This window comes from Artibeus jamaicensis, unplaced genomic scaffold, assembly GCF_021234435.1.
Source record: "Artibeus jamaicensis isolate MK-2021 breed Jamaican fruit bat unplaced genomic scaffold, CSHL_Jam_final contig_687, whole genome shotgun sequence".
NCBI lineage: Eukaryota > Metazoa > Chordata > Mammalia > Chiroptera > Phyllostomidae > Artibeus > Artibeus jamaicensis.
In genome coordinates, this window is record NW_026521925.1 from 948,809 (window position 1) to 974,015 (window position 25,207).

At 45.3% G+C, this 25,207-nt stretch overlaps 1 protein-coding gene across 1 annotated transcript; it reads right to left on the minus strand.

Annotated features, from left to right (window-relative positions):
* Positions 1 to 3,055: 3,055 nt before the first annotated feature.
* Positions 3,056 to 18,542, minus strand: RASGEF1A (RasGEF domain family member 1A). The gene is made up of 12 exons (XM_037127409.2): positions 18,348 to 18,542; positions 11,595 to 11,717; positions 8,945 to 9,082; positions 7,868 to 8,089; positions 7,140 to 7,214; positions 6,631 to 6,723; positions 6,070 to 6,172; positions 5,908 to 5,987; positions 4,956 to 5,147; positions 3,951 to 4,074; positions 3,415 to 3,487; positions 3,056 to 3,080 (listed from the first exon to the last, which is right to left on the minus strand). Exons 1-12 carry the CDS (start codon positions 18,540 to 18,542, stop codon positions 3,056 to 3,058), a joined length of 1,443 nt encoding a protein of 480 aa, XP_036983304.2.
* Between the last annotated feature and the right edge of the window lie 6,665 nt (positions 18,543 to 25,207).

The following is a 25,207-nucleotide window of genomic DNA, read 5'->3' on the forward strand; positions in this document are numbered from 1 at the left end:
TTCAGCAGGCAAGGACTTAGTCTTTCATGCTGCTAGAAATGGACAAGTGCATAACTCATACTTTTGATATCATTTCCTCCGCATGCTGCTGCTGATCCATACCAGAGATTTTGGGTTATGTATGGGTACATCTCTGTGGGGTTTCTGGCAGCTCTTACCTTCCTCATGGTATCATGAATTCCAGTATTGGGAATTAAGATAGGAATTTGTTGGTATAATCTAACGTTACCAGCCTGTAGGTGGGTAGTAGGTTTTTCATTTAGAAAGTAGTTTTGAATTTCAAATTTGTGGAGAAGTTTATATATTGGGTTAAATTCAACATTTAAGTGACTCTTTGTTAATGTTTTTAGAATGTATTTGTACTGACCAAGACTTCAACTGTTCCTTTGAGAAGGGCACTTATATTCCTCTGTTCCACTTTTCCAGAAGATTCTGCCCTCCGCAAGAGGAAAGGCATTCATTGTCAACAGAGGTGCCATTGTGAGTACCCAGCTAACACTGCTTCTAAGGAACCAGGGCCACACTTTCTGCCATATACCATTACAACAACCCTATGAGATACAGAGTATTGTCATTCCAATTTAATTGAGAGAAGATAGAAACTTGAAAATGTAAACAGCTTGTCCAAGGGTACCCAGCTGGGAACTGGAAACCAGAACTCAAATCTTCTTACATGTAGCCTGTCTTGCTTCCCTAAGTGATCTGATACACATTTTACTTATGGGTATAATTGGTGTATATTTCACAAATAATCTTAGCTTTGTCACAGAAGTTTCTATGGCCTTAGCTTATCTTCTAGTCACAGCTGATCTGTAACATAGATTTGTTCCTGAAATGTATGTGAAGTGAAAGGTAGCATTCAGTCATCACATGTTATTAGGACCTGTACACCATGCTCATTGCTAGCCACACAGCTACATAACTGGTTCCTACACAGAAATAGCCGAGACTCTAATGCACAGGTGGGAAACACAAGGCCCATGGGCTGAATCCAGCCCTCCACCTTGTTTTATCCAGCCAGGCACCTTGTTTCTATCTGGTGGCAGTGCCAAGCTCCTTGCCTCTAGTTAAGGAGTAGTTAACATTTATACAGTACTAATATCACATTTGGCCCTTTGAAGGCACTTCAAGGCTGATACAGCCCCTGGTAAAAATGAGTTTGACACCCCTGCTCTAGTGCATGAAAGCCCACTGTCAGAATATGCTGTGCACATGAGAGCTACTTGCTGCTCCTGAAAGGCTGTGAGAACCCTGGAAGTCTTGCCTTGTGCCTGCAGCACAGCTGTTTGTCATTACCAGCCCCACACAGAGTAGGCACATGAGGGGAGCGATGTGTCCTTTTATTGATGCAGATATGTCCAGTTACATCAACAACTGACACACTGTGTTACAGTGCAGCTTTATACTCAAAGTTCATCTCACAATACCAAAACAGTATAGTTAGGAAATGTATCCAACTGAGAAAATAAAGTGGTAAACACAGACAATGTGCCAGGTGGGCACTAGAACTGAGGCTCCAGTAATGTGTGTGATAGGAAAGCTTCATAACACATGTACAGAAAATGTTCTAATGTCATATTCCAAATATATACTCTTGAGTTTCAAGTCTTTATCTCAAATACATAAGCAAAGCAATATGTACTATCAATATACAACATGTACTATCTAAAACATCTAAAAGGTGCAAAAACACTGTGACAATACAGTGTAAATATTCTTGCTCCTCCCATAGCTAAAGGTGACATCAGCAGTGGTTCAGAGCCACCTCTTTCCTGAGGCCTTGCTCCACATGTCCAGGCTCTCGTAGGAGCTGTGAGAATTAGCAAGTGACAGGCCTCCAACTGCAGGCTCCTGCAGAAGCCAGGCATACACAGAGAGACCAGGGTGAGCAGTTCCAAACTACTCACAAACAAAGCCTCCTGCAAGGAAGATTGAGTCAGCATGAGTTGCCCACCTCCCACTTTCTAGGAAACAGGGCAATCATTGTCCCTCAGCCAGGAATGAGTGTGTTCCTTGAGTTTGGGAGTGAAAAAAACCTCCAAATTTTAGGGCAATTGTGTGTAAGTGGGCTCCAGAAGTTGCTGGCTAATTTTCTGTTTCAGATTTCATTAGCAGAGCCCCCACCTAGAGGGGAGGAGCCACTGTCCGCTGGAATACTGGTCTATGAGTTGCTTCTTTTCACTTGGTAGTAGGGTTTTGAAAATGGCTTAAGTGTCCCCATCCTCAATACCGTATGCTCTTTCTTACAGCTAAGTGTATCTTCCAGTTACAGCCTGGAAAACTGACAATTCCACAACTATCCACACCTGACATTATTTCAGATTTTCTGTTTTTCTAAAATGTAGTTGAAGAAAGATTTGCCAGACATATTCCAACAGAAAAATATACTGCCAGGTGTCCCTCTGCCCCTCGAACCCCATAAATCCCTGATAAAGGAAAAGGAGAATGTAAACTTTGGAAAGCCTGTGGTCAGAGGTTTGCTTCCAAGAAGTCTACAAATGAGATCTCCTGACCTCCCAAGGCCTCAATGGAACTTGGAGCCTCAGTGGCCCAGGCTTTGAGAGCAGGTGCTTACAGTCTAGGGCTGAGGATTCACAGAGCCTCTTGCAGCTCTTGCAGAGCAGAGTGGGAGACAGCCCTCCAGTACCCTGTAAGGCACTAGCCCTGACGTCACACTGACTGGAAGGACATCCAAGCAGGCAGGACTGACATTAGTTTTGGTTGTTATTTTAAATATATTTTTCATAAGATGTGAATATAATCAAAAGTATAAAATAAAAATCTACATTTCATTAGACCAAGATATTATCATGGATTCCATCTCCCATGATACTCTTTCCCTACCCCTCCCAAAACCAAGGCACTGCCCTGTTATTTAAAATAAACAAAAAAAGTGCCAAAGGTTGATGAATGAAATAATTACCATTTTTTCCCATAAAAGTTATATACAAAATGCACCCCAACCAGTGAGGCCACCTCATCTCAACCCATATCAAGGTTAAAGCTTGGTTCCCAGGTGTGCTTCATCCTGTGTCTGCAGGCTGCATCCACACCTTCAGGCTCTGTTAAGGAGAGTGGCCCTAAAGGTGGACAGGGCACAATAGTCAGGTGCTGGCAGGCCTTTCCCCAAGCCAGCAGAGGGCAGGCTCATGCTTTCAGTGGAGGCCTGGTCTCCAGGAACTGGTCATGGAGGGGAGGAGTCAGGGACATTTAAACTCCAGATCCTCAGCCTCCTTATGACTGGCAGCTGTACTAAAGATACCTTCCTTTCCCTGGGCTGTGTGGAGGGGCCTTCAGCTGTCTTTCAGAAGGGCACATCTGTTATGCCCACTCCCACCCTACCCCCAGTACTCTCGCTTCCTTGCATGGAGCCAATCTTGGGGATTTATGGGACAGTCCCCTTAGTTTCCTTACCTTAGGGTCTTCCAGCTGTCCTTTTCCATGTGGTTTTCAGGACCTTCACTTTCAAAGGAGGCGATGAACAGTGCTGGGAGACAGGGAAGCTGTTCAGAACCCATGTCCACATTCACTCAGCCTACTTATTATATCAGTTATCCCTTCTCAAACTGTCATTGTAGGGATGTAGTTAGGCTAAGAAGTAACTCCTAGGCCAAATGGTATAGTGACCTCTGGCCTGAACTTGTCCATGTATCTATCAGGCCTAGGACTCCTAGCTTCCTGCTCAGGGACACTGAGAAGTTGCCTGGTTCTGTAGCACTGGCCCAAACCCATTCTGGCTCTCTCATGTGGCCTCTGAAGCCTGGTCTCGTCATGTCCTTATCCTTTATCTGTCAGCTGCCCATGACCTGCCCTTGTGAACTCACCCTGTGAGCTGAACTTCCCCTGTGTAGCATGGGGGTATTGATCAGGCCAGCCCCCAAGGGAGTCAGGGGGACAGGCACATGCACCTGTGTGGGGAGGAAGCTGCTGCTGTGCAGAGGCAGCCTCACCTTCCTCACTGTAGATGGGTGCTGTAAGCAGGTAACTCTGAATCTTCTTGTCCTTTTCAAAGGGACACTCTACTTGTGTCCATGTCATAAACTCATGGATCTGTCTGGAGATCTCCAAAAATTTCTGAATGGGAAGACAACAAATTAGATGTTCACTTGTCACCATAAGCTAGAAATCTTTGGCCAAGGGCAGGGGATATAGATTCTGGGGCCTGCCTGCTGCTCTTTTCTCTAGTCCCAGCAGGTTGAAACAGTGACTGCACAACTGACTTCATGGCCACTGAAGCACTTTGTGCAGTGTCAGCACAGCAGGTGTCTCAAAGGACACTCTGTCCTGCCCTCTGCTGGGCCATCAGGCTGACAGCAGGGACCCCAATAGGGCCCCATCTGTGACTCCAAGATGAGGCAAGTATCCCAGCCACAACCAGCACAGCACCACCAACAAGCACATGTCATAATGTCACTCTTTGGGGGCCTGTGTGGGGATCTGTAACTCCCTCCCATTCCTTACCTGTGTGAGGTGAACAATAGACAATCTAGCTCTCCCTATACCTCCCCAAACACCTTTGTTCTATCCTCATGCCTTTGGCCAGACAGCTGGTCACTTACATCTGGAATTCTGCTGCCTCCTCTTCCATGCTCGAGTCCTTCTTGCCTAAAGCCTTCCCAAATCCCAAACCCCCAGGGGTGGCCCCTTCTCTGTCTCCCTGGTTGGGTCACTGCTGGGACCAGCATCTTGGATGAATGTAAGTTCCCTGTGGCTCCAAGCTCTATAATCAGATCATCCACCCAGAAGGGCAGTGCCGCTGTCACATCTCAATGTCAATAGTGTGACCTACCTTGTAGATGTCAGTCTTAAAGGCCCTTCTGCAACAGGGGGATGGCTTTGCTGCTCTCCTGGCACAGATAGATTCCTCCTGCCTTGGGGCAAGGCTGGGAGGTCTGCCCTGCCTTATGCTGGGACAGCCAGCCCCTCCCCTTGGACCACACTGGGGCTGAGCTCACCTTGAAATTAATGTGCCCATTGGGCAGGTGGTTGGTATGGATTTTGTGCAGGAAGTAGATGTCCTTAACAAAAAGATTGAACACAGGAATAACAATCTTCTCCTGGCTGCTGTTGGCTGTCTGGGACCTCTGTGTGGCCCCCTGGAGGGCTGTGCGGTAGTTGCAGAAGTTGCTGGATGGGTCCATGTGGTGCTGTGGGCAGATAGGAGGGAGGACACACATGGTGGGTGATGCTCCCCCTGCACCCGTTTGCAGGGCACAGCAGAGAATGAGCTGATGGAGAAGGCACTTCCCCCCTGGGAAACTTGACTGTCACCCAGAAAAGGCCTCCTTTCCAGGAGGGAAGCCCAGAGGTGCTGACCTGAGCACAGGGCCAAGGCCTTCAGGGTTGGGTCTAAGCATCATTGGGAAAGCTATAGATAAGTCTCACAGCCTACACACAACTCTTCCTTGCCCTTCTGAGCCTGGGTCTCTCCTCTGTTCTTTCAAAACCTTCCTTTGCCCCTCTGCTTGCACTGACAGCTCCCAAACCTGACTGGCTCCACAGACACATGTTTGCAGAAAATTGGTTCTATGATTAAACACATCTGTGTAAGGCTGTGAGTGAGCTTACCTGTCAGCTTCTGGCCACCCAGATGATCTAGTGCTGTGAAAAGTTAGATCAGGAAAAGCTTATCTCTGCTTAGTCAGCATCAATCGACAGGTCTCATGGGCTCATTTTTGTCAAACTCTTTACTACTCCCCAAAACTCGCTTTAGAAGATGCCAGATCTATCTGAAGTCAAGGCTGAGAAAAGCTCAAGCTACTGGCCTCCCCAGTGTGACCAGGTCAGGTAGGCTCAACAGTCCACACCAGCCAGCACTGCAGGTAGCAGGTCCTGAGCAAGGGGTAGGTAGAATGTGATGGGAGGCCCTCCTCATTAAGCCAACACAGGATGAGGCTGGGTGCCTACCTCTAAGACATCGAACTTGGCCATCTTAACTTTGGACCATGTTTTCTTCAGCCGAGCCACAGGACTGAGGTTCATGCCAGCTGCAGAGGACAGCACGTAGGGTCAGGATGGGGAAATGGATTACGCAGAAGCTGGGTTGGAAGCCCCAGTCCCAGAACTCACAGATGATGGCCATCATGGAATTGAAGTTTCCAATGTTGAAGCACTCCCGGGCCACATCGATGAAGAACTCCAGTATGCGGGTCCGGTGCTTCTTCTTCACTACCTGGGGAGCAACCAGCGGCCTCAGCATGAGCCCCAAGATGGGGTCATCTCCTACACCAGCAGACCCTGAAGAGCATCTGGCTGGATCTGCCCCAGGGCCCACAAAGCTGTTAGACCAGGGATAGGGGATGGGGGATGCTGGCAGTCTGCAGAGGCAGGAAATGCAGCTGTGGCATCTCTGATGCTGGATAAAGGAAGGAGGGCAGGCTTAGAGGACTAAGGGACCCTGTGCTGGGCTACGAGTGCACTCTTTGATGCAAAATCACTCTTTGATGACTGATGGTCTCAGTCATCATTGAATTCATCACTGTTGGGCATGGTGGGGTGGAGCTCAGTCCCACCAATAGAGGCCCTACTAATAGAGGCTTCTTATCTCTACTTTCTGTTTCAGTATCTGAGGGGGCAGGAGCCTCATATGGACAGCCTATGAGCTGTCCATATCCACTGTGCAGTGCTTACCCGGCACACCTCAGTGGCCACTAGCAGGCTGAGGCAATTGAACCAGTTGTCATAGGCCTCCAGGCTGTAGGTCTTGGTCAGGTCCTCTTGGCACTGGGGAGAACACAGCAGGTCACAGGAAGACCAAGGATGCTGCCAGAGGGTGTTGCCAAGCCATGCCCCAAAATGGAGAAGCAGGAACCTTGGCCAGAGGAAGAAACTGAAAGTGATGTTGGATGGAGGCAACTGGACAGGTCCCCTTGGCCAGCCTGGGTCTCCAGGATGCCCAGGGATAGCCTTGGAGGATAGGCTGGCTGCCTGAGGCCCTGGGAGTGTTGGACCCCTCACAACATGTATTACTCTATGTGGCCATCCACTGAACCCCTGGAGCAGGTGCCAGGAGGACAGACCCACATCCATGGGGTTGTGAGGTCAGACAGTCCAGAGGTACTCAGATGTGCTGGTGGGGTCCCCAGCCACCCTGCATAGGATGTTGCTTCCAGGCCAATCCTCTGGCCACAGCTCCTTACCCTGTGTTTGTCTGGAGTGTCCATATTGCTGATGATTTTCATCAGGTCCTGGGGGTGAATGCTGCTGACTCTCTCCTGCCATGGGGGAGATAGCACAGGAGGTGGTAAGCCTGCTGCCCTTGAGGTGTAGGACGTGTTCAAAGCAGCAGCCAGAACTAGTTGGCAAGGGTGTACAATGGTCCCTCCTTGACTACAGCACCTAATCAGTGGGCTGGCCCTGCCCAGGCACCCCCAAAAGTACTCCAGGGAGTAATAGGCCCTCCCCCAGAGGAGAGAAACACAGCTTCAAGAGAGCAAGAAAGAAGCCTCAGGGCAATGACTGCTGCACACAGGGGAACTTCCCAGCCCAGAGCACAGGCAGGATGCTGTGACAGGGTGAGGAACTAGCTCTGACCCTTGAAGCTCCTCACCTCCTCCCAGGCTGGTCTTTCATCCTGGGGTCACTTCAGACCTTACTAGCTCAGCCCCTTCCATTAAAACAGGGCTGCTGTGCTTCTGGGGACCTAGGCACCAGGCATAGAGAAACCTGCTATGTAGGTGGCCACACACTAGCTGGAGGCAATGGCAAGTAGGGCTGGCAAGCAGGGTTTACCTGAAACCCCAGTCTGCCTAGTGAGGGCAGCCCTGCAATGCTTATATTGAGAAAGACACTGGGGGTCTAGTGGCTCTGGATGAGCATAAGTGAATGACCTCAGACCCTCCCTGGGCAGGCACATGGCAACACTGACCAGCTCAATATGAGTCAGCTGCTGGGCCAACACCATGGGGTCACAGCACACGCCCAAGATATCCTTCTGAGTGGTTGGTGGCTTGGCCTTCAGGATGGGCCCTTTGTCTACAGCTGGTGAGCAGAGCCTTTCTCGAAGCTCCTGAAGCTGGCTCCGGGCAGCCAGGGATAGCAGCAGGTTTTGCATCATTTGGGCAATGGCCTTCTTCACTGTGCCATTCTCCTGTGGAGGTCAGGAAGCAATGGAGGCGCCTGCACGAGATGGCAAGAAGACCACCACCTCTCTGCAGGGACCCATCTCATCCCTGGGGATATGCCTGATTTTGAGCCCATAGCCCTAACCAAACCTGCCATGAGCACTTGGACCTGACAGAGAAGAGTAAATGTGGGCTCCTCTGATGCCTTTTGGAAATGTTGGCTTAGTCAGCTGTCCTGTGAAAAAGGAATCTGAGGGCCAGAGCAGGGTCAGAGCTAGGCTTCTAGGTCTGAAAAACATAACTTCACTGGGAGTGAAGGCAGCTAGCTGAGCTACTTCTCAGGGCCATCCTACAGCAAGAGGGATGAAGGCATCTAGAAAGGTTTACTCTGCAGTCAGGAGTCTTCACTCTCTGGATGGGAGCAGCACTGGTCCTTCCCAAAGCACTCCCTGGGCTTTCTGAGCTGTCTATGAGCAGCTGAACACATGGAACACCTTCATCGTCAAGACATAGCCAGCCTAGGCTCCCCCTGGGTTCTCCAGGTTCCTGTCTCCACTGAAGGCAAGAGCAGGCTGGGAGCCAAGAAAGGTAGACTCTTCCACTTCTCACTAGACCCTCACTCCACCCACACAGAGTCCAGGAAAGGGTGGGGCCTAGGCTCATTACACATTCTTAGGGTGAGGCCCACCCCACTGCTCAAGTTCCCCACTTGTCAAGGGCAAGTCTGGCCCACTGCTGACCAAGGTAGGGGAGATGACAAAATGGAGGCACCCAGTAGTCCTCATGGGGAGTGACAGGGAAGATCACATTCAGAGTTGCCTCTAAGGATCTCTCCCTGCAACACTCAAAGGAGCTCCACCAGACTTGAGGGAGGACCTCACTTCATCACACTGCATGACCCAGTGGGTGATGGCCTTCAGTTCGGCCATGGCCTTCTCATCCTGGAAGTCACAGGGGAAGGCCTCTGTCCACTCCTTCAGCAGCTGCACAATCTTGGCTGAGAAGGTCTTCAACATGGCCTGGAGGGGTGGGCACAGAGTGAGTCCTGAGCCAACAGAATAAGCAACAAGATGGCAAGTGCTAACTCCCCAGGACCCCTGTGCTGGGGCACTAACAACCCCCAGCCATCCCTCCTGGAATTTTGTCATACTTGCTTTGTTTCGTATTCCCCTTGTGGAACCTGAGAAAGAAGATACCTACCAAGAAGGACTCCTGGTGGCTAACTGGGCCCAAATTTTTTTAAAAACAGCTTAGCAGCTATTTCCAAATGGGCCTGTCACACAGCCATGCTTCAGGGAGAAGCCTGCACTGAACTGCCTGTGGACACTGTGTTTCTGCCATGTGAGCCAGACCCTATTAAAGGAGTTACTGGAATCCTATTTCAACCAATTGGACTGAGGCTTTCCCCATCCAATTGGAGCTTTGTAGCTATATCCATCTCCATTAGCATCTTCATCCACCAGAGCAACTCCATTCTCATCAATCAGGACAATGCTTTCTTGGATCAAAGTGTAAGGATTTGGAGTACTCATTTACAAGGACAGGCCAATCAGGGAACAGGAGTGGGGACTTCTCTCTATATATAAAGTGAGCTCCCCTCTTTCTTAGGGGGCATACTTTCCCTTTCCAGTGCAAATGAAGGCTGCATTTTTCCCTGGCTGGAGCTGAAACACCAAAGAAAGCTGGCCAGAGCACCTCGGAGCTGCCTCATAGCTGTGCTGCTTCATAATTGAGCTGTAACACTATTGAGTTTTCCATAGCCATGGTATTTTCACAGCTGTGCTGTATCACAATTGAACTGTTTTACACTGAATAAAGTTTCTTTCTTCAGCACACCCCAAAATGAGGATTCTTGTTGGCACCAAATTGATGCCAAAACCATCAGTTGGCACCATTAATTCAGCTCTTTTTTTTAAAATTTAAGTATATTCATCTTCACAAAACTTGCCCCATCACTACCATGGCATAGAAAAACAGTTCGATTTCTTGTAGTTAGAAATTACTCATAAAAAAGAATGCAGTGAAAACCAAGCAAATTCGTTAACAATAAATAAGAGACTCTTGCCTGTCTCCTCTCAGTAGAAGCAGGTTAAGAAGTACTACGAAGGAACACAGACACATGGAGGCAGCCTCCTCCCCGTTTTGTGTCATTAAAAGTGGTCCTGACACTCCTGCTGTGGCTCCAGGAGAGGAGAGAAGGGAGTGTCAAATACTTGGCTGAAGCATCCCCCTGAAATGCCCACATGGACCCACGACCACCACCACTACCACCACCATCACCTCTGCCAGCTCCTGTGCCACCATCACTTTTTTCTTGCCCTCCCTTATTACCTGCCCATTTCTGTCTAACCTGGATCATTCCAGGATGACCACAACTGCCTTCAGGGCCAAGCTCCTAGAGGACCCAACTCCCTAGCCCTGTACCTCCCATGCCATCTCTGCTTCCTCCAACCTGCCTGACTCTGGCTGCCCCAAGCCTCCAGCTGAACCCTTAGTGATGATTTACCACACCTGGCAGAGCCTCCCTTAGCCAGCCTTATGATCCCATTCACACTGCCTCTGGCCAGAGTCTAGTGCATGGACATCCCAGAAAGCTTTGCTGTTACTTCCTTCAACTGCTGACTGCATCTACACTTAGCAGGAGCCAGAGCCCCATCAGAGTCCCAGCCAAGCATATCACCATGGACAAAGTCTGGCAGGCTCAGCTCCAGCTCCTCTCTCTTAGCATGCCCACACACCCTGTTCTGGGTTATTTCTACCTGTCCCTCAGGAACCTTTCCTGATGGCAAGGTTTTTGTCAGAATTGGTCCCCATCTCTGCCCTGCAGAACCCCAAGACTGCCCCTCTGAAGAGGAGACTCTGAGAAGGCACAGGCATTTATAGACCTTTGCTGCAAACCCTCCAGAGCTCAGCTTCATGGTAGGAAGATGGTGGGGAAGGCCATTGAAACAGGGACAGGCCCTGCTGTGCCACAGCCTGCATTGCCAGCTCTCACAGCATGCTCACAACCTCCTCTTCTGCACCAAATCCTGGGCTTCTCAAACCTCACCCCAACACCCATGGCCTCAGAATTGAGCTGTGGTTTCTTGACCATCCTGACTGTCAAAAGCCTGTCTTGATCAGAAGGGACAATAGTGGCAAACAGCCCTGTTTGAGTCACTGAATACTCAAATGAGCAGGCACCAACCTGAGGGTGCTGCTACCTGACCCTTTTGAGGAGGCAGTGACCTAGGCCCCTTTGGCTTCTTTTCCATCAACTGTAGTCAGGCCTCCATTGGAAGGTCCCAGCACTGATCAGGACAGCAGGCAGAACAGTTCACTGGGGCCCTTCCTTGGGAGGGGTTGTGAATGCCAACAGCAATTACTTCCACATCCTGGGAGGTGAGCCATGTCCCAGGTATGCTGCCATCAGGGAGGGCCCTGGGCCAGACCCTGTCTTGCAGCTCACTCTGAGCATGTTCTCTTGGAGTAGGAGTGGGAGTGTTAGCCAGGGACACAGAGACAGGCAGCATGTGCTAAGCAAACCTTTACCTTCTCAGACCCAGCCTCCAGCTGCTGCCTCTGCTCCAGGTAGATCTGCCTCACACGGGCCAGCAGGTCATGAGGGGGTATGAAGACCCGGGAGCTCAAGAGAAATGTGAAGATATACGTTCCCTGAAGAGGAAAAAAAGGAAGAAAAGAGAGAGAGGGTAAAACGTGGGTCAGATCTGGCACACCCTCCACATCTGCTGCTCCACTTGGCCCTGCTTGCTCCCAAGCCCATCACTATGAAAGTGGCCACAGTATCTGCATGGTTTACTTCACCTTGAATTCCCTCCTACTCTCCCACTGTCATCCAAATCCTGCCCACCTGGCATGGAACAGATCAACCCCATTTTGCCACAGCCCAAGGAGGCCTCTCTGATGAACTTAGCTCCCAGCAATCTTGCTCTGATGGGCTTCTCCCCACCCTCTGTTCTACCCCCAAATGGGTGCTAACATAGCATTGGATATTGGCAAGACTCTTCAGACCTATGCAAGCGTGTTGCCTATTTCACTGTGCTCCCTGAGCCTGCCTCTAAGCCTGCTTCTTCTCATGTTCTTATTGGCCTGGTGTGTGGGCCCTGGCTGAGGTGGTGTGGCCTTGTCCATAGGGCAGGGTAGGGCCTCACTGGCCTCAGTACTTACACAATCACTAACTTATTATGAGCCTTGTCTACAGCGGCCACACCATGGCCCCTCTTCCATATGTATATGCCCTCCTCTCTGGGCTTTGCAGTGCAGACTCTGAGGATTCCTTATGATCTGAGCTGAGAGGTGGCAGAGGTAGCCTCAGCCAGACCACGAGAGGAGTTCATGCAATGGAAGGAAGGACAGAGGAAGAATAGACAGAGCCTCAGGAAGAAGGGAGTCCTGTTATAGGTGGGCCACAAATCCCCAGAAGCTTGGTTGTTTCCAGTACCACTAGATAAATGCTGGAGGGTGTAGGAGGCAATTCCTCCCCAACTTTCCCTATGCCATGTCTGACTCAAAAAGGCCAGGAATCCCAGCTCTGCCCTGTGGATAAAGTTGTCACTGGAAGGGCCAGTGCAGCTTGGCTCTTGAAAGGCAGCAGGCAGGCATAATGTCATTGTTCCAGGAACTAGAATATATAACCTACATCAGTGGTCCCTAACCTTTTAGCATGAGGGACTGGTTTCACAGAAGACAATTTTTCCATGGATAGTGGGATAGGGTGGGGAGACAGAAGCACAGAGCTTAGGAGGTAATGTGAGTGAAGCTTTGCTCACTGTGACAGGAGATGGAGCTCAGACAGTAATGTGAACAGTTTGCTTGTTTGCCCGCTGCTCACCTCCTGTTGTACAGCCCAGTTCCTAACAGGCCATGGACCAGTACTGGTCCACAGCCTGGGGTTTGTGGACCCCTGACCTACATGATTCCAGAAGGTCAACAAGCAAGTCAACTTTTGTGTCCCAGGGCATCTGCAAGTGATGAAATAATATCTGAGCCATTGTGTTCCAGGGAGAGAATGTCTGTGATGCAGATTAAAAAATTGTTGATCAGTAGATAAAGAAATAGTAGGAAAACTGCTGCCAGACTGCAATTCTTATCTGATTAACCTTTTTCCAAACCACTTACCTACCCTTTTCTTCTCATTATTAAGTCAGCTTGAGGTGAGATGTTAACATGGTTTTTAGAGTACATTGCCTGCCATCTTCTCATATCACCAGCATTTGAATAAAGTGGCCATAAAGATTCAATTCTTGTTTCTAATTATTTGTTCTGGTAATGATAGGCAGCACAAATGCTGACTTTTCCAGTTTCATTTTCTGGTGACTCTGGGGGAACACCTTGAAGACTCTCCAGTAAGTCTATTTGACAGGGTATTCCATTGGCTGCCCTGATTGGGGGTCCTGGGTGTGCTGATTTGGAGACTGGTTAGCAGCTGTCAAATGATTTCAGTGGGGACTCTCCTTCTCCAATTCTGGGCATTCCTCATTGCCTTCACTTTCAATTGAATTGCTGGTTTAGGATTACAGTCCTGGATTACAATTTAGAATGGTCATCAGAAATTAAGATGCCTTTTGGTTTGTGTGATGTTACAGTACTCCATCTGGTAGAATGGGCAGGGGATCCTCCATTCTGGAAACAGCCCTTTGAGGCTAAATCTGACTGATTTTTTGACCTTATGAACCTATGGCTAAAAATGGAATGTTTTTATTACAATAATACTTGGCTTATGTATAATTTGGACTCAAGAGAGTCCAGGCCACTGAATGGGTCTTTAAATTACTATACTACATGGCAATTAGAGTTGCTTTGTCAAAGATCGGGGAAATGAAATACCTTATGTACAGGCTTTTATGACTTTATATAATAAAGATGTAGATGCAGGACTAAAAGGAAATAGATTGCTGGCCCAGAAAAAAAGGGAATTTACCTGTGGCAGATAGCAGAAGCTCAGAAGAGAGGGTCCAGGAAGATCAGGATGTCATGGCTGCTGTAACCATGGTCGGGGTTCCCACAGCCCCTCCGACCCTGGGGGATCTTCCTCCTTACCCAACTGAGGGAGCTGAAGGAGGTGAGCCTGAACTTGTCTCTCCATCCCAAGCCCACCAGGGATCCAAATTTGGTAGAAGACAAGCCCCTACTGGGGCAGGGCAATATCTCATGTGAAGACTTCCAGTGGGAGTAGGGCCAGAGGCCAGTCTGCTAGATATTATTGGGCATATACTCCATTTTCTACATATGACCTGTTAAACTGGAAAATCTTATAGAGATGACCCTACTAAAATGACTGACTTAGTTATGTCAGCTTTTGCCATCTACCATCGCAACTGGTACTTACTGAATGAGCCTTACTGAATATTTTGCTTATGAAGGATGAGCAGAAGGTGGTACTAGATAAAGCAAATGAAGAGGCATGGAGACTGCACCAAGAAAATCCAGATGAGGCTCCCAACTGTACTAAGGCAATACTTTTAACTGAGCTCAACTGGCAACTAATGAGAATGGCCTCCTTCTCTTAGAGTATTATAAGATATGCATCCTTGAGGGACTAAAGAAAGGAATCCCTAAGCATAAAACTCTGAGTATGCAACATAGGATACAACAAAAGCCCTCTGAGGACCCCTTTGAGTTTCTTAAAAGAATACCTGTCAAAGAAACTAGATCATACTTTCTGGAGGTGGCCAGCTTGCCTGAGAGCTGGGACAACCACCTGTGAGCTTTTATAGGAAGCTGAAAACTTTTCCTTGGAACAGCTATTCACCATTTATGCACCACACCAACTGTTGACCCTGCTAAAACAAAAGGAAATTTGTGACTTACTGCTGGAAGAGTGGGCAGGTACCAAGCAATTGTTCTTGACAATCCCAATGTCTCCCTCAAAATTGTAAGTTAAATCCTGCCTTCCTTCTCCCAAACTCTGACTTGGCTGTGCTAAAGCATGACTGTGCTGAAATAATTGATGAAGAACATTCTAGCAGAATTGATTTGCAGGACCATCCTCTAGAAGAGGCAGACTGTACTGTATATGCAGATGAAAGCAGTCATATGGGAAAAGGAAACAGAATGGCTGGGTCTGCAGTTGTGAGTCTGGAAGGAACAATAGAGGCCAAGGCCTCACTGCTGCTCGGAAAGCTGAACTGACTGCAATGATTTAAACTAGAATTGTCGCATGAAAAGAAAGTGAATGTATATACTGACTTAAGGTGTTCTTTCCTAATTTTTCCTGCATGTGGTTCCATCTGGAAGGAAAGAAGACTGTTAATATTTAACAAAAAGAAAATTAAGCATGCAAGAGACATTTAAAAATCATTAGAAGCTGTTCAGGTACCTTTACAGGTGGCAGTTATGCACTACCTGGGGCATCAGAAAGAGGACACTAAAGTGGCTAGAGAAAACAATCGACCAATCAAGCAGCAAAAAAAAAGCTGCTAAAAGTACACTTATAATGCCTTTGGTATCTGCTTTAGATTTGTCACATTTTGACCCTGAATATTTGACTGCAAACTTACATAAAGCTAAGAGCTTGGGTTTTGATGAAGGCCCAAATAGTAAATGGAGAAAGAATAAGAAAAGCAGTATATTGCTTCCTGAACATTAAATAGAGCTAGTTATGAAGCATTTGCATAGTGAGTCCATTCACTATGGAACAGATTCATTAACCACCTATATTAAACCATGACTCACAGGTCCTAGAATTTCTAAAGCCATAAGGAAAACAATAGTTAGATGTGTTATATGCCAGAAGAATACCCAAAGACGGATCTCCATAAGAAGAAAGAAGTAATACCAAGAACAGTGCCCATTTGAGGACTAACAAATAGAGTTTACCCAGATACTGAAGTTCTGAGGATGGAAATATTTGTTAGTCTTTGTTGATGCCTTTTCAGGATTGGTAGAAGTATACCCTACTAGACCTGAGAAGTCCTCAGAAATAGTGAAAGCCCTACAGAAGGAAATAATTCCTTGCTTTGGCCTAATTGGCAGCATACAGAACAATAATGAACCTGCTTCTGTTTCAGAAATTACACATAAAGTTAGTAGATTTTAGGAATCAGGTGAAGACTCCATTCAGTGTGGAGACCTCAGGCTTCTGGGAAAGTAGAGATGAATCAGACCTTAAAGAAAAATACAGCCAAACTGTGTCAAGAAGATCATCTCCACTGGCATTAAGCTTCGCTTATTGCTCTGCTCAGGATAAGGGTGGTTCCTCAAAATGGAGTTCAGTTGAGTCCCTATGAAATTGTGTACAGGCAACCATTTTAGGCTATGATTGGGGAGGTAGATATGTGTTTAGATCAAGAAGTGAAGGTACAGAACTATGTACATTTAAATCAGACCTTAGCTGTGATTAATGACCTCACTTGTATTAGAGTCCCCTCTTCCTCGGGTTCCATACATTCCTTTGAGCCTAAAGATATGTGCTACCTATGACTTGGAAGGCAGGAAAGCCAAATAGAAGGAAAGTTGGCTGAACCTTGGGATGTACTTCTCACTGCCCCAACCATGATGAAATTGTCAGGAATAAAACCTTGGCTTCATCACACCAGAATAAAGAAAGCACCAGAAGAACAATGGAGCGCTGAACCACATGAAGACCTGAAAGTCATCTTTTGAAAACAATGATATGTTCTTTTCCCATGTTATGGAGAACTTATTTCTTTCAAACAAGATAAAAATATTTGGATATATTTAGTAAACATTTTCTAAATATCTCTCACTTTTATCTTACAGGAGGAACCTATGTTGAACAAACTTTCACTTCATGCCTTGTAGGTGTTTGTACTCCCCTGGAAAGCCTACAAAATTATTAATATAATTGGGGACCTATTATAACTCTAAGAACAGAAAAATGTTTCCTTTAAAAATCACTAATGTAGCCCCAGCTGGAGAGTGTACAATCTTTGTCAACTGTACTAAATACCATTTTATGTTCTCAGTAAATTTGGAGAAGAGTTGCAAAACCATCACTAATACATTTTATCCTTCAGTCACATCAAATTGCCTGCAGGATGGTTTTTAATATGTAGGAGAATTTACTCCTATATGCTCAACAGTAAAATGACTACCTCCATATAAAACTAGTCTGCAAGAAATAAGATGATTAAAACTAACAGAGGGGAATGATAGGGGAACACAAGAGTTAAACATTTTAGCTTTTGTTATAGTTGTTAGACTTAACTGATTAATTCATGTGGAAAACCGTTGTTACAGAAACTGGAACACATGACCTACATGACTCCTGGAGGTCAACAAGCAATTCAACCTTTGTGCTCCAGAGGGTCTGCAAGCAATAGAGGTGGCATCTGAGCCAGTGTTCCAGGAAGGGAATATCCATGATGTAGATAAAGAATTACTGGTCAGCAGATAAGGAAATATTAGAAAAATCCCCACCTGACTGCAATTCTTACCTGATTAACCTTTTCCTAAACCACTTACCTACTCTTTTCTTTTCCTTATAAAAATGTTTTGCAATAAGATCTTAAGAGGTTAAGGGGAAAAAGGGGGAGGGATTTTGAGGAACAAGTATGAAAGACACAGAGATGAGGACTGGGGGGGGGGGAATGGGAGGGAGGGGGGAGACCGGGCGGGGGGGGGGGAGAGAAAAAAAATGTACTTGAAAAGTAACTAAATAAAATTTTTTAAAAAAAAGAGGGTTTTTAGGGTATATAACTGCCATCTTCTTGGAATGTCGGCATCTGAATCAAGTACCCATAAACATTTAATCCTTGTCTCTACTTATTAGTTCTGGATATGAGAGGCGGCACAAATGCCAACTTTTCCAGTTCCATCACCACTGCTATCAGAGGCAGTAGGGAACCTCACATGACAAGTGAACTCTCTCTCTGTTCCAGGAATGTACTCATCTCATTTTGAGTTGAAGAGGGAGGCTCTGGATTATAGGTGAAGCCTGGCCAGGGTGGTGTGGGCCTGTTTCCTAGGTTCCGAATGCCAACAGGTGTATCAGGGCTATCCCCTCTTTATTCTGGACTATGGTGGTTCATGCACAAAGCAAACTTCCCAACTCAGGGACAGGACAAGTGAAGAGAAGGGCCTCACCCAGACTCTGAGGAATTGGCCTTGCCTTTAGACGTCTCTTCCTCCCCTTGGGCCATGCCCACAAACTATGTTGCTTGCTTATGCTACCAGGATCATCTTCCACCTTCCTGGAGGCCACAGGGAAGTCACTCCCCACTGGTCTGCCATGATCCTCCCCTGGCCCTCCCTTCACATCCCAGAAAGAGCTTCCCCTGGAACCCAGGTCACCCCGACCTTTCTCAAGGCTCAGGCACTCACATCAGGGTAATAATCCACTGTGGGCACAAGGTGCTCCATCAAGGCCTCCAGGGACCCGGAGATGAGGTGTCCATCCTGGAAGATGAGGTCCCTGGAGCCACTGGCCCCGCCTCCTTGCTCCCCCATTATGGGCTGCACCTGTCCACTACAGCTGGGCCCAAGTATGCTGTTGAAGATGATGGAAGTCTGGGGCATAGTTTCTGTGAGAGAAGAACAAGGCCATGAGACATTAGAGGAGCCTCCTCCAGGTCCTCCTCCTGGTCCTCATGGTGAGTGGTACACCATTCATGAGACATCAACTCATGTGGGAGGGCCTGCTGCCACTGGATGTCTGATAAATATTTCTTCAGCACCTGCTTCATGTACACCATGCCTCATTCCAGGTGCCAGGACACACAGAACCCAGACTCAGGATTCTATCTCACTGGGAGAAAAAACACCTATGGAGAAATACAATCCAGGAAGAGAACTTGAACATGTGATGTGGAAGTGAGACGAAGCAGCCTTGGTAAGGTGATATTGGGACCCACCGATGGCATCAGTTGTGTAGCTCCCTAGTGTAAGAGAGGAATGTTTTAGGCAAAATGGATAGCAGGTGTGAAGATCTTGAGGCCAGCACGTGTGGAGGGGACGAGCAGGGAGAATATCTGAAGAGTAATAGGCCAGACCATGCACATTCTCAGGGGCCAGATTATGGTGTGTTGTTTCTCTGAGTAAGATAGAAGGTAAGGGAGCTCTGAGCAAAAGAGTGACCTGACTCAAGGTGAAGGTCACTTTGGCTACCATGTGGAGACCCAGTAATGAAGGGATCTGAAAACCAGTTGGTGGGTTTTGCCATAACCCAGGGAGAGATTTCTCAGGTCAGGTGGTAGTGAGACAGGCTAGTCAGCCAGGACAAGTGGAATAGGGAAACTGAGACAGATAGTTAAAGAGCCAAGCAGTTTATAGCCATTTTCTAAATCACAAAATCCTATCTTACCTAACCAAGGACACTTAAGAGTAAATGGTTTATACTTCTCCCCAACTAGGGTGCAAATAGCTTAAACCACTTTAGTCAGGGAGATAGATAACAAAAATCCAATCAGTGCCATTCGTGCCAACCACACCCAAGGATGGATGAAGACAGGGGAATAAATCTTATTTTGGCACATCAGCATAAAGCTGATGAATATGCTATTGAGATCTCCCCTAAGACTTCCCCTAAACTCCCAGCCTTTAAAAACCCTCAAGATGAAGGACCCAGCGCACATTTTCCCACAGGAAGCACACCTGCACCTTTTCCTTTCCCCCCAGAGGTATTACCTGTGTCTTTCTCTCTCTTAAACTCCAAGAGCCTTTCTACTACCTCAGTAACTTTCTAAATAAGCTTTCTTTTATAATTTGAGTTCTTGGCTCTGAAATCTTTCCTTGCCAAACTCAAGAATCAAGGTCCAATTTTGCCACCAACACTGCTGGTAGCAGTAACAGAGGAGGAGGGGAGCAGGGTTGACTCTGGACATATATAAAGAATGGTCTCTGGCCTGAATGACTGACCAGCATAGGGAAAGCACGAGGGTAGTGTTTGAGGAAAGATCTAGAACATGCTTTTGGATATGGCTTTTTGAATTTGAGATGCCTATTAGACATAGATGTCAGGCAACAGTCTGGGGGTTGGTTGTCCCCATGCTGGGGCTGCTCACTGTGGCCTGGCCCTGTGTAATGGAAACAGAGGGTTCTCACCTCATGCTGCAGTAGGGCCTCTGTTGGAAGCTCTTTTTTTTTTTTCAGCTTTGGGAATTTACATAATATTTTATTTTTTAATTTTTTTATTTTTATTTAGTTATTTTTTAAGTACAGTTTTTTGTCTATTTCTCTCATCCCAGCCCCCCCTGCCCCGTCTCCCCACCTCCCTCCCATCCCCACACCCAGTCCTCATCCCTGTGTCTTTCATACTTGTTCCTCAAAATCCCTCCCCATTTTTCCCCTTAAATTCCCTTCTCTCTCCCCTCTGGTCGCTGCCCACTTGTTCTCTATTTCAGTGTCTTTGCTTTTATTCTGTTTGTTTGTTTGTTTGTCTTGTTGTTTAGCTTCCTGTCAAAGGTGAGATCATATGGTATTTGTCGTTCAATACCTGGCCTATTTCACTCAGCATAATGCTTTCCAGTTCCATCCATGTTGTTGCAAAGGGTAGTAGCTCCTTCTTTCTATCTGCTGCATAGAATTCCATTGTGTATATGTACCATAATTTTTTGATCCATTCATTTACTGACAAGCATCTAGGTTGCTTCCAACTCTTGGCTATTGTAAATTGTGCTGCTATGAACATTGTGGTGCATAGGTTCTTTGATATTGATGTTTTAGGATTCTTGGAGTATAATCCTAGCAGTGGAATTGCTGGGTCAAAAGGCAGGTCGATTTTTATTTTTCTGAGAAAATTCCATACTGTTTTCCATAATGGTTGTACCAGTCTGCAATCCCACCAACAGTGAACTAAGGTCCCCTTTTCCCCACAACCTCTCCAACATTTGTTGTTTGTTGCTTTGTTTATGATAGCCATCCTGACTGGTGTAAAGTGGTATCTCATTGTGGTTTTAATTTGCATCTCTCTGATAGCTAACGATATAGAGCACCTCTTCATGTGTCTCTGGATATTCTGTATGTCCTCTTTGGAGAAGTGTCTGTTCAAGTCCTTTTCCCATTTTTTAATTGGGTTAAATGTCTTCTTAGAGTGGAGTTGTGTAAGTTCTTTGTATATTTTGGAGATTAAACCTTTGTCTGGGGTATCATTGCCAAATATGTTTTCCCATACAGTTGGTTGTCTTTTTAATTTAATACTGTTTTCTTCAGCCATGCAGAAGCTTTTTATTTTGATGGGATCCTATTTGTTTATTCTTTCCTTTATATTCCTTGCTCTAGGGGACATATCGGTAAAAATGTTGCTGTGTGGAATATCTGAGATTTTCTTGCCAATGTTCTCCTCTAGGACTTTAATGGTGTCATGGCTTATATTTAAGTCTTTTATCCACCTTGAATTTATATTGGTGTATGGTGTAAGTTGGTGCTCAAGTTTCATTTTTTTGCACGTAGCTGTCCAGTTCTCCCAACACCATTTGCTGAAGAGGCTATCTTTACTCCATTTGATGTTACTGCCCCCTTTGTCAAATATTAATTGACTATAGAGAGTTGGGTTGATTTCTGGGCTCTCTGTTCTGTTATATTGGTCTATGTGCCTGTTTTTATGCCAGTACCAGGCTGTTTTGATTACAGTGGCTTTGTAATACAGTTTGATATCAGGTATTGTGATCCCTCCTACTTTGTTCTTCTTTCTCAAAAGAGCAGCTGCTATTCGGGCTCGTTTATGATTCCATATAAATTTTTCAAGTGTTTGTTTTATGTCTGTGAAATATGCCATTGGTACTTTAATAGGTATTGCATTGAATCTGTATATTGCTCTCGGTAGTATGGACATTTTGATGATGTTAATTCTTCCAATCCATGAACAAGGTATATGTTTCCATTTGTTTGTGTCTTACCTGATTTCTTTCTTCAGTGCTGTGTAGTTTTCTGCATACAGATCTTTTACCTCCTTGGTTAGGTTTATTCCCAGATATTTTATTTTTCTTTTTGCTATATTGAATAAGATTTTTTCCTTGATTTTTGCTTCTGCTGATTCACTGTTGGTATACAAAAATGCCTTTGATTTCTGGATATTGACTTTCTATCCTGCTGTTTTGCCAAACTCATTAATTAGTTTGAGCAGTTTTTGGGTAGAGTCTATAGGATTTTCCATGTACACTATCATGTCATCTGCAAACAGTGACAGTTTTGTTTCCTCCTTTCCTATTTGGATGCCTTTTATTTCCTTTTCCTGCCTGATAGCTGCGGCCAAAACTTCTAATACTATATTGAATAGAAGTGGTAAAAGTGGACATCCTTGTCTTGTTCCTGATCTTAGTGGAAAAGCTTTTAGTTTTTTCTCATTGAGTATGATATTGGCTGTAGGTCTCTCATAAATGGCCTTTATTATATTGAGGAATGCTCCCTGTATTCCCACTTTGCTGAGTGTTTTTATCATAAATGGGTGCTGTACCTTATCAAAAGCTTTTTCCGCATCTATTGATATGATCATGTGGTTTTTGTCTTTGCTTTTGTTTATGTGATGAATTACATTTACTGATTTGCAAATGTTGAACCATCCTTGCATCCCTAGGATGAATCCCACTTGGTCATGGTGTATAATCTATGGATATATTGTTGGATGCGATTTGCCAATATTTTGTTGAGGATTTTAGCGTCTATGTTCATCAGTGATATTGGCCTGAAGTTTTCTTTCTTTGTTGTATCTCTATTTGGTTTTGGAATTAGGATGATGCTGGCTTCATAAAAGGAGTTTGGGAGTTTTCCATCCTTTTGGATTTTTTGGAATAGTCTGTGAAGAATGGGGGTTAGCTCTTCCTTAAATGCTTTGTAGAATTCTCCTGTGAACCCATCTGGACCGGGGCTTTTGTGTGATGGGAGTTTTTTGATTACTGCTTCAATTTCTTTTGCTGTTATTGGTCTATTCAGGTGTTCTACTTCTTTTTCATTGAGTTTTGGAAGATTATATTTTTCTAGAAATGTGTCCATTTCCCCTAGGTTCTCAAATTTCTTGGCATACAGTTCTTCATAGTAATTTCTTACAATCCTTTCTATTTCTGTGGTATCAGTTGTAATCTCTCCTCTTTCATTTCTGATTGTGTTTATTTGTGTCCGTTCCCTTCTTTTCTTGATGAGCCTACTTAAAGGCTTGTCTATTTTGTTTATCTTTTCAAAGAACCAACTCCTGGATTCATTGATCCTTAGAATTGTGCTTTCGGTCTCTATGTCATTTAGTTCTGCTCTGATCTTAGTTATTTCCTTCCTTGTACTTGCTTTGGGCTGTTTTTGTTGTTGTTCCTTGAATTCTTGCAGGCGTAGAGTGAGATTGTTTGTTTGAAATGTTTCTATCTTCTTTAGGTAGGCCTGTATTGCTATAAACTTCTCTCTCAGGACTACCTTCACTGTGTCCCATAAGTTTTGGGCTGTTGTGAGATCATTTTCATTTGTTTCCAGAAACTTTTTGATTTCTTCCCTAATTTCATTCTTGACCCATTCATTGTTTAATAGCATACCATTCAGTCTCCATGATTTGGGGTGTTTTGGGTTTTTTCCTTTGGGGTTGGTTTCCAGTTTCAGTCCCTTATGGTCAGAGAAAATGCTTGGTATGATTTCAATATTCTTGAATTTATTGAGGCTTGTTTTGTGTCCTATCATATGGTCTATCTTTGAGAATGTTCCATGTGCATTTGAAAAGAATGTGTATTTAGCTTCTTTGGGGTGAAGAGCTCTGTATATATCAGTTAGGTCCATTTCATCAAGGGTGTTGTTTAATGCTGCAATGTCTTTGTTGATATTTTGTTTGGAAGATCTGTCCATTTTTGATAGTGGGATGTTAAAATCCCCTACTATAACTGTGTTGCTGTCAATATCTTTCTTGAAGTCCTCTAAGATTTTCCATTGATATATTTTGGTGCTCCTATGTTGGGTGCATATATATTTACAATGTTTATGTCTTCTTGGTGGATTCTTCCCTTGGGTATTATGAAGTGACCTTCTGGGTCTCTCTTTATGGCTCTTTTTTTGAAGTCTATTTTGTCTGATATGAGAATTGCTACCCCAGTGTTTTTTTTCTTGTCCATTTGCTTGGAAAATTTGTTTCCAGCCTTTCCCTTTTAGTCTGTGATGGTCTTTTGTCCTGAGGTGGGTCTCTTGTAGGTAGCATATGTGTGGGTCATACTTTCTTATCCATGCAGCTATTCTGTGTCTTTTGATTGGAGCATTTAATCCATTTACATTTAAGGTTATTATTGATAGGTACTTATTCATTGCCATTTTTGTACCTGTGTTCCTCTCTGTCTCTTTTCCTTCCTTTCCTTAAAGCAGACCTTTTAGTATTTCTTGTAGAGCTGGTTTGGTGGAGGCATATTCTTTTGGGCTTCTTTTGTCCTGGAAGCTCTTTATTTGGCCTTCTATCTTGATTGAGAGCCTTGCTGGGTAAAGTAGCCTTGGTTGTAGGCCTCTGGTTCTCATTACTTGGACTATTTCTTTCCATTCTCTTCTTGCTTGGAGTGTTTCCATTGAGAAGTCAGTGGCTAACCTTATTGGGACTCCCTTGTATGTTATTTCTTTTTTCTCCCTTGCTGCCTTTAAGATTCTCTCTTTGTCTTGGAATTTTGCCATTTTAATGATGATGTGTCCTGAAGTGGGCCTCCTTGGGTTCCTCTTGAATGGGACTGTTTGTGATTCCTGGAGTTGTGTGACTTTTTCTTTTATCAAATTAGGGAAATTTTCTCTCATTACTCTTTCAAATATGTTTTCTATCCCTTGTTCTTCTTCTTCTCCTTCTGGTATTCCTATTATTCGGATATTATTACGTTTCATATTGTCTTGCATTTCTGTTAATCCCTCTTCATTCTTTCTGAGCCTCTTTTCCCTTTCCTGTTCTTTCTGTGAGATGCTTTCTACTTTGCCCTCCAATTCACTAATCCTATCTTCTGTTTCATCTACCCTATTTTTAATGCTTTCTACTGTGTTTTTTCATTCAGAAATTGTATTCTTCATTTCCTCTTGGCCCTTGCTAATAATTTCCATTTCCTTTTTCATGTTGATATAGTTCGATGTGAGATCATTGTAGCTCCCCTGTAGTTTCTGGTAGCTCATTGTGAGCTCTTTGAACTTCCTGATAACCAGTGCTTTGAATTCAGTATCTGATAGTTGACTTGCCTCTATTTCATCTAACACTCTTTCGGAGGATTCCTCTTTTCCTTTCATTTGGGGATTGTTTCTTTGTCTTCCCATTGTTT

Coding starts and splice junctions, on each gene's coding strand:
- RASGEF1A (XM_037127409.2), bottom strand. CDS start 18,542: ATGCCCCAGACTTCCATCATCTTCAACAGCATACTTGGGCCCAGCTGT. Junction 9,083..11,594: donor TGGAGGCTGGGTCTGAGAAG/GTAAAGGTTTGC, acceptor CCACCCCTCCAG/GCCATGTTGAAGACCTTCTC. Junction 5,148..5,907: donor CCAAGTTCGATGTCTTAGAG/GTAGGCACCCAG, acceptor ATCTGCCCACAG/CACCACATGGACCCATCCAG.